At 51.1% G+C, this 8,826-nt stretch overlaps 1 protein-coding gene across 1 annotated transcript; it reads left to right on the forward strand.

Moving 5' to 3' along the window:
• The first annotated feature begins 3,085 nt into the window (after positions 1 to 3,085).
• si:ch211-256a21.4 (uncharacterized) lies at positions 3,086 to 8,554 on the forward strand. Its single transcript, XM_064313880.1, has 4 exons — positions 3,086 to 3,359; positions 4,043 to 4,242; positions 6,324 to 6,515; positions 6,765 to 8,554. The coding sequence occupies exons 2-4, from the start codon at positions 4,053 to 4,055 to the stop codon at positions 7,079 to 7,081; spliced, it is 699 nt and encodes a 232-aa protein (XP_064169950.1). The 5' UTR covers positions 3,086 to 3,359; positions 4,043 to 4,052; the 3' UTR covers positions 7,082 to 8,554.
• Positions 8,555 to 8,826: the final 272 nt, after the last annotated feature.

Raw genomic sequence — 8,826 nt, forward strand, 5'->3', positions numbered from 1 at the left:
GGGGCTGGGGGGGCCTGGGGGGGGCAAGTACAGGGTTTTCCCAGTGGGGGTGGGGTTTGCTCAGGTCCCTCCCCCTAGCCTGGCGAGGGGAGGTGTTCTGCCCACTGTAAGGGACATGGCACTGCGGGGGGGACAGTATGTCGTCATGGTTACAGTGCGTCCTGGCTGCGGTTGGGTTTCCGCGGCTCTTGTTGCGATCGCCCCCCCGCATCGCCCCCCCAGCAGCGCTGCACGTGTAGAGGGTTTCCGTCATTGGCTAAGTGTTGGCGAGTGACGGCAATGTCTATACCTGTGGGCAGGGTGTGAAGTGTGTGTGTGTGCGTAGTGTGTGAAGTACTGTGTCTGTGTGTGTAGCGTGTGTGTCCACTGTGTGTGTGTGTGTGCGTGTGTGCGTAGTGTGTGTGTGTGTGTGTGTGCTTGCGTAGTGTGTGAAGTACTGTGTCTGTGTGTGTGCGCTGTGTGTGTGTGTGTGTGCGTAGTGTGTGAAGTACTGTGTCTGTGTGTGTGTGCGCTGTGTGTGTGTGTGCGTGCGTGTGTAGTGTGTGAAGTACTGTGTGTGTGTGTGTGTGTGTGTGTGTGCGTAGTGTGTGAAGTACTGTGTCTGTGTGTGTGCGCTGTGTGTGTGTGTGCGTGCGTGTGTAGTGTGTGAAGTACTGTGTGTGTGTGTGTGTGTGTGTTGTGTGTTGTGTGTGTGAGCGCGTGTAGTGTGTGAAGTACTGTGTGTGTGTGTGTGCGTAGTGTGTGAAGTACTGTGTCTGCATGTGTGTGTGTGTGTGTGTGTGTGTGTGTGTGTGCGTGCATGTGTGTGTGAAGTACTGTGTCTGTGTGTGTGTGTGTGTGTGTGTGTGTGTGTGTACACACTCATCTGGATGACGTCTTCTTAGACAGGTCCATGCTTCAGATTAAACAGTGCTGCTGTTCTCTCTCCCTCTTTCTCTTTCTCTCTCTCTCTCTCTCCCTCTTTCTTTCTCTCTCTCTTGCTCTCTCTCTCTCCCTCTCTCTTTCTCTCCTTCTCTCTCTCCCTCTTTCTATTTATGTCTCTCTCTCTCCCTCTTTCTCTGTCTCTCTCTCTCTTTATTGGCGTGTATGTAAATCAGCCATTGTTGCCGAAGCAGTACAATGTGCAATATAGACACTAATTACTCGTTTAAAAAAATGAAAAGTACAGGGTTTTCCCAGTGGGGGTGGGGCTTGCTCAGGTCCCTCCCCCTGGCCTGGCGAGGGGAGGTGTTCTGCCCACTGTAAGGGACATGACGCTGCGGGGGGGGACAGTGTGTCGTCATGGTTACAGTGCGTCCTGGCTGCGGTTGGGTTTCCGTGGCTCTTGCTGTGAAGACGAGCAGCAACAACAATAACAGCATAAATGATAGGAACATAATACTTATTATCTATTAAGTTAACTGAATTAAATTAATTGGGGAAAAAAAAGAAGCATTTTCTCATTAAGAGTATTGTGTGTATATATACTCATACATATGCATATACATAGACATATATATATATACATGCACACATACACACGCATACATATAGGCTATATATATATATACACATATGTACATACATACGCACACACACACACACACACACACGTATACATACACAAGTAGCAATTAAGTTTATTTTGTGTTTTGGTTTGATTATTCCAGTGTTCCAGATAGGCATCTTTTGGCTCTCTCTCTCTCTCCCTCTTTCTATTTCTGCCACAGTGGCATTATACAAACCACCGTTGGCCAAGAGGGTTGGGGATTTACAGTGGAGGGTGCTGCATGGGATAATTGCAGTGAGTAGTTTTATTTCTGTAATAAACCCGGCGGTTTCCCACCACTGTCCTTTCTGCAATGAGAGGGAAACTGTTTTTCACTGCTTTTCGGTATGTGTGAGACTTCGGCCTCTGTTCGCCTTCTTGGGTCGACTGTTTAGGTCAATGGGGGAAACTTTTTCAAAAAAGGTTTTTATCCTGGGTTTCCCATACAGTTGCAGACAGAGGGCGAAGTCTCAGCTCATTAACTTTGTTTTGGGGCAGGCAAAAATGGCAATTTACCTGAGCCGTAAAACCATGGTTGAACGGGGGGATGCACAAGATACGGTAGCTGTGGTCAGGGGCATGATTAAGGCCAGAGTCATGGTAGCGTTCAGGTACTACAAGGCCATGAGGACATTAGAAGTTTTTAAGAGTGTATGGGGCTATAGGGGAGCAGTATGCTCAGTGGAGGAAGGAGAGCTTCTGTTTGCTGAGGGCATTGGGTGACTGAGTAGGGGCGGTTTTTATTTTCTATTTTTTGTGTCTTTGGTTTTGTTCGCTTAAGTGAATTTTTGGTCGGTAATGTGTAAAAATTGGGTTTTGAAATAGCCATTGCACTGAAAAATAAAGGATTGTTAAAATTATTTCTATTTCTCAATCTCTGTTCATGTCTCATTCACACAAACCCACACCTCTGTCTCATACTGTTCCTTTTTTCTTTGCAAGAAAATGGGGATTGCCTGTAATTTTTCAACACTGGTACCTTAATCTTTGACTGAAGCCCTCAGATGAGAGGGACAGCAGTATGTGTAGAACTCATCTTCCCACAATTCTATGCTTTGCTCATTGGTACTGCCTGTCTTATCTAGTATCACATGTTTGTACATTAAACATGTTTTGCCATTCTCTTTCTCTCTCTCTCACTCTTTCTCTCTCGCTCTCTCTCTCTCTCTCTCTCAAATTCAAACTGTTTTATTGGCGTGTATGTAAATCAACCATTGTTGCCGAAGCAATACAAGGTGCAATAGACAATAATTACTTGTTTAAAAAAAGGAACTGAATAAAAATAAAACCTCTCTCTGATGGGCTTCAGACAGAATTTAGCTTTGTGAGTCCCTGTCAAAGCCTGTCTGGCATTTCCGCTGTTCTTTAGCGGTGGTTGGGGGGGGGGGGGGCTCTGACACAAGCTTTCAGTTTCCACCACCCTACTGTAGCTGTGAGTCACAGTTCGGGGGGCGTGGTGGTCTCAGGGAGTTTTCAGCTGCAGGGGAGCCTGGGGCGGGTATTTCCACAGCGCGGGGGGGGGGGGGGGGGGGGGGGGGGGGGGGGGCTAACGGCTGCGGGGGACTCTGCGCGAGTCGTCACGCTGAGAGGTAACCGGTGCTCTGCGATCGCGCGCTCTCATTCGCTGTCCTGACGGCTCGCGCTGCGTTTGGGTCTATCGTGCCGGAGCGGATCGGAGACCTGCGACAGCTCGCGCTGCGTTTTTACAAAAAATTAAAAAATCAACAACCGAGAAGCAGCTACGTCTGTTCTGTTCTGATCTCCTTTCGCAACAGAAAAAAACAGACCTGTCCAAACAAGTGGGACTGGCGAGGGAACAGCTGCACTGAAGGTGAGCGCATATTTACAATATTTTTGTCATTCTTGTGGATAATCGGCTGTTTCCCTGGGGCAGTGGTTTCCCGACCCTGTTTGTGGAGATCTGCCGTCCTTTGGGTGTTCATTTCAACCCTAATTTGGTACACGACTCCACTAATCACCAGCAACAGCAAAGAACTCCAGCTGTGTGAGTGAGGTGTGCTTTGTTAGGGTCGGAGTGAAAACCTACAGGACGGTAGATCTCCTGGAACAGGGCTGGTTACCACTGCTCTGGTGTTTAAGCGGAGAGTACACAGGTGTGTGCTGGGCTTTGCGATATCCCTGTCAGAGTACACAGGTGTGTGCTGGGCTTTGCGATATCCCTGTCAGAGTACACAGGTGTGTGCTGGGCTTTGCGATGTCCCTGTCAGAGTACACAGGTGTGTGCTGGGCTTTGCGATGTCCCTGACAGAGTACACAGGTGTGTGCTGGGCTTTGCGATGTCCCTGTCAGAGTACACAGGTGTGTGCTGGGCTTTGCGATGTCCCCCTCAGAGTACACAGGTGTGTGCTGGGCTTTGCGATGTCCCTCTCAGAGTACACAGGTGTGTGCTGGGCTTTGCGATGTCCCTGTCAGAGTACACAGGTGTTTTACAGGAGACTGCCACTGACGTTGACTGTTGCTCAGGTGTATGTTCTGTCTTCTCCCCCCCCCCAGCGCTGGGACGATGACGGCCTTGGAGCTGGACAACGTGGGGAGTCAGTTCCGCTTTGCGGAGGCCTGCGTGGGGTTTTTGGGGTGCCTGTTTGTGGGGTACGCCGTGTGCACCCCCTGCTGGCTCGGGGACACGGGGCTGTGGACGGTGGGGAACAGCTCCGAACCGGATGCTGGCCGGATGCAGGAGGTTATTTTCAAAGGTGAGTGGAGAGAGAGAGTGTGTGTGTGTGTGTGTGTGTACACGTTCATTCTTGAAATGGAGCAATCCCGCAGCACCACTGCATTTCTTAACTCTGTGTTTTCTAACAAATGGAGACTGGATTTTGTCTTGTTTTCTGTTATAAGTACCATTATAGGGCCCCCGTACTTATGGCTATAATATAAGTATACTTTTTGATTGTCTTTAGTTTCCTATATTGAGCCACAAAAATGTACCCGAAAATGGTAAAGGTGCAGTCGATCGATTGACTTTGATTTTTTTTCCGTGATAATTAGTGACCCTGAATATCGTGCTGGTGTGTGGAAATGGGGGTGGGGGAAACACTTGATTGATATGTCATTCAGAGCTGAGGTCGAAGTTCAAGCCACCCCCCCCCCCCCCCCCCACATTCCACCCCGTAACGCGCGGAGAATTTGTTTTTGAAGTGGCCGAAATTAAGACTGAGGGAGGGAAACGTGCGCGGCTCACACAGCCTCTGGAGCGGGTCTGATTTAGGGGGCTTTTCACTGACGCATCTGAGAATAACCACGGGGGCACGTGGGGGCACGTGGGGGCCGTGGGGGCACGGGGGGGCCGGGGGGGATGGGGGGGATGGGGGGGACGGGGGGCGGGACGGTAAGTACGCAGGAATTTGACGGCGTGTTCGGGTGTGGGCATGTTTCAGGCCTCTGAAACGGAGGAGGAGTGACAGGCGGGCTGTTTTTCGCTCTGAATCGTTTCTCTCCTGTTACCCCCCCCCCCCCCACCACCCCCCACCCCCGGCCGTGTCCGGGCTGGTTGAGCCCTGGAGTTACCCCAGCCTCTGATCTGACTCACCTTAAAGGGGCTTCTCTCTCAGCACTGTACACCCTGGGGAATGCTGGGGTTTTACTTTGAGAATACCCATCAGGGGCACTTCTCCTTTCGAGTGCACGTGCCTGCGTGCATGTGCGTGGTAGCTTGTGTGTGTGTGTGTGTGTGTGTGTGTGTCTGTACAAAAAGCTTGTGCAACAGGCTATCCTTCATTGCATACAAAAACCTTCTGGGCCCAGTCGAAAACACGCAACTAAAACTGAGGTGACATTGAGACACCCCAGAGAGTGAACTTCCCCTCTGCTTGTTAGCGTAAGGCGTTAGTCTCTGTGAAAGTTTTGGTCGTTCAGTTTTGAAACCCCTCTGGTGTGTTACGGTGAGTCTGGCTGCTCAGGTGTAGCTGGGTGAGCCTGTGGCTGCTCAGGTGTAGCTGGGTGAGCCTGTGGCTGCTCAGGTGTAGCTGGGTGAGTCTGGCTGCTCAGGTGTAGCTGGGTGAGCCTGTGGCTGCGCAAGTGTAGCTGGGTGAACCTGTGGCTGCTCAGGTGTAGCTGGGTGAGCCTGTGGCTGCGCAGGTGTAGCTGGGTGAGTCTGGCTGCTCAGGTGTAGCTAGGTGAGCCTGTGGCTGCTCAGGTGTAGCTGGGTGAACCTGTGGCTGCTCAGGTGTAGCTGGGTGAGCCTGTGGCTGCGCAGGTGTAGCTGGGTGAGTCTGGCTGCGCAGGTGTAGCTGGGTGAGCCTGTGGCTGCTCAGGTGTAGCTGGGTGAGTCTGGCTGCTCAGGTGTAGCTGGGTGAGCCTGTGGCTGCGCAGGTGTAGCTGGGTGAACCTGTGGCTGCTCAGGTGTAGCTGGGTGAGCCTGTGGCTGCGCAGGTGTAGCTGGGTGAGCCTGTGGCAGTTTGGCGGGCTCGGGCACGTTTCAGAGAGTGCTGTGGAATTGAGGCCTGGGGGAGCTGCACATACCTTTCACACCTTTATTCACACCTTCCCCCTCTCTGTCCATCTGTTTTTCTATCTCTCTCCATCTCACTCAGTCATCTCTCCGCCTCTCTCCCTCTTACTCTTTCCCTCTCCTCCTGTTCCCCCCCCTTTCTTTCTCTGTCCTTCTCTTTTACTCTCTCTCCCTCGCTGTCTTTCAAATTCAAAGTGCTTTATTGGCATTAAATGCATGTGTAAATACTACCAAAGTGTACATACAGAAATACATGAGAACATGGACATAAATGAACAAAATGCTGAATATAACTTATAACAAGTCTACCTCCCCCCCCCACAGCGTTGGAGGCGGAGCAGGTGTTCGGTGTGCTGTCCTGCCTGATGGCTCTGGGTTCGGGGGTCCTGTGCCTGGTCTTCGCCTGCTGCTGGACGTCCCAAACGGTGCGGTCCTACTCCAACACCCGCTCCCTCCTGATGGCGGGCCAGGCGCTGTTCCCCACCACACTGATGCTCATCACGCTCGCGCCCACAGGTGAGTGTGCCTGGCTGTAACCACAGCAGCCGCCATCGTCATCATCATCATCATTGTCATAATCATCATAATGTTAATTATAGAAGCAGTAATATGCTGTAGTAGGAGCTCCAGTATTTATTTATTTATTGATTTATTTGTGGTCATAGGCCTTGTCATTGTCGTTGTGGTTAGAGCTGCGGGTAGCCGTCAGTGGCTGATTCGATTGGCCCGTAGCGTTTCTCACTCGTCCTCTCGTCCAATCACCAGGGTTCTTCTTCCTGGTGTGCTGGTCCCTCTTCACCCGGCAGCACTGGGCGGAGATCAGCGCCGCCCCCGGGCTGCTGGGCTCCTCCTATTGGCTGGGCGCGGCGGGCTGGGCCCTGCTGCTGGGCGTGCTGCCGGCGGTGTTTCTGGTGGAGCAGTGCGTGGTGCCCGACCCGCTGCCGGAGCTGTGCAAGGCGGCGGAGGCCTGGTGGAGGATGAGGGTCCCGCTGCCCTGCGAGTCCCGCTCCTTCAGCGAGGGCCACGCCCACAGAGACTCCGCCTTCGCCCGCGGAGAGAAGAGGTACATGTCCTTCCCCTGACCCTCGGACAGTCCCGTCGAAACACGTGCCGCGGTCCTCTCGTCTGATTGGCCCGGGGAACAGTCCCGCCGAAAACACGTGCCACGGTCCTCTCGTTTGATTGGCCCAGGGAACAGTCCCGTCAAAAACACGCGCCACGGTCCTCTCATCTGATGCGGTCGCTCAAATGTACTTTCGCCGATTCTTTCGTCCGATTGGCTTGGAGGACAGGCCCATTAATTGTTTTCGCCCAGATCCCGACATTTGGTCTAAAAGATGGGTCGTTTAAGGGTCAGTAAGCAGGGTGGTGACTGTGGACTTTTTGCGATGGCTCGCCTGGGGGGAAGAAATCCGGCGGGTTACCCTGGCAGACTCTCGCTTCGTTCTGACGCGTTGGCAGCCAGCGGGACTGAAGGGGAAGGAAAGGATCCCTCACTGCCACACGTTCAGCACTCAGCCACGCTATTGGCTACGCCAGGCAACCAATGACTGTCCTCGGCAGAACCACTTCCCCCCCTGTGGAGTCTGCGGAGGCCCACGGCGAGAGGAGGAGGAGGAAGAGGAGGAAGAGGAGGAAGAGGGCGGAATTACTTCCTTATGAATGGGGGATGCCAGGGGGTTTTGTGGGGTGTTTGTGAGGACATGCACCAGCAAAACGTATGTGTGTTTGAGTGAGTGTGAGTGTGAGCGTGTGTGCGTGCGTGCATGTGTGCGTGTTTGTGTGTGTGTGTGTGTGTGTGCGTGCCCGCCTGTGTCCCTGTGTGTGTGTGTGTGTTTGACTGAGTGTGAGTGTGAGCGTGTGTGCGTGCGTGCATGTGTGCGTGTTTGTGCATGTGTTCGTTTTTGTGTGTGTGTGTGTGTGTGTGTGCATGCCCGCCTGTGTCCCTGTGTGTGTGTGTGTGTTTGAGTGAGTGTGAGTGTGAGCATGAGCATGTGTGCGTGTTTCTGTTTGTGTGTGTGTGTGTGTGTGTGTGCGTGCCCGCCTGTGTCCCTGTGTGTGTGTGTGTGTGCGTGTGTTTGCTTGCGTTTCTGTGTGTTCTTTTGCGTTTGTGTCCTTGTTTTTGAGAAGAGGTTGTTATTTATTGGACTTCTTAAAAATCTTGTTTTCCTTCCATTCATATGGTGCCAGTATATGGTGAAGGCTGGATGGTTTTTCACATACTTCATAAAAGCTATCACACACATCTGCAGAGCTCTTGCCATATAAATCAGAATGCCACTGCCACTTTTATACTCGTTTTGCAGAAAAGGAACAATAAGATGCACTAATATTTTCTGCAATCCTTTGTTATTTGACAAAGCTACATGGCAGTTATGTTATTTGTTGTACAACATTGTTATGTTATTTTGTTAAAAGTGCACAATTTGAACATGAACACTTGTACTTATGTGGTTAATTGCAGACGGAATAAAAAAGGGGTGAATGGTGTTCTGCTTTGTGCCCCGGGCAGATTATGGGGTTAAATGTACTCTATAATAAACCACCTGACAGAACCTCTTGATTGGTTGTGCTTTCTGTTCAAATGTTCACCGCAGGAAATTAAATTTTTTTTTTTAATCACACAGCGCCCTCTTCTGGTGAGTGAGTTACTCAAAGGCCTTATTACGCTGGGTTTCACTGCTCTTACTGGGATGCTTCTGGAACTTTTCATGTTTTAAAATGCCCTTTATTTATGAATCCCAGAGTAGGTGACTATTTTATGTATTTAATTATCTGTTTTTAAATCTAAGATTTTTATTTATTTATTTGGATGATAAAAGTCATG

Source organism: Anguilla rostrata, chromosome 16 (genome assembly GCF_018555375.3).
Source record: "Anguilla rostrata isolate EN2019 chromosome 16, ASM1855537v3, whole genome shotgun sequence".
Taxonomy (NCBI): Eukaryota; Metazoa; Chordata; class Actinopteri; order Anguilliformes; family Anguillidae; genus Anguilla; species Anguilla rostrata.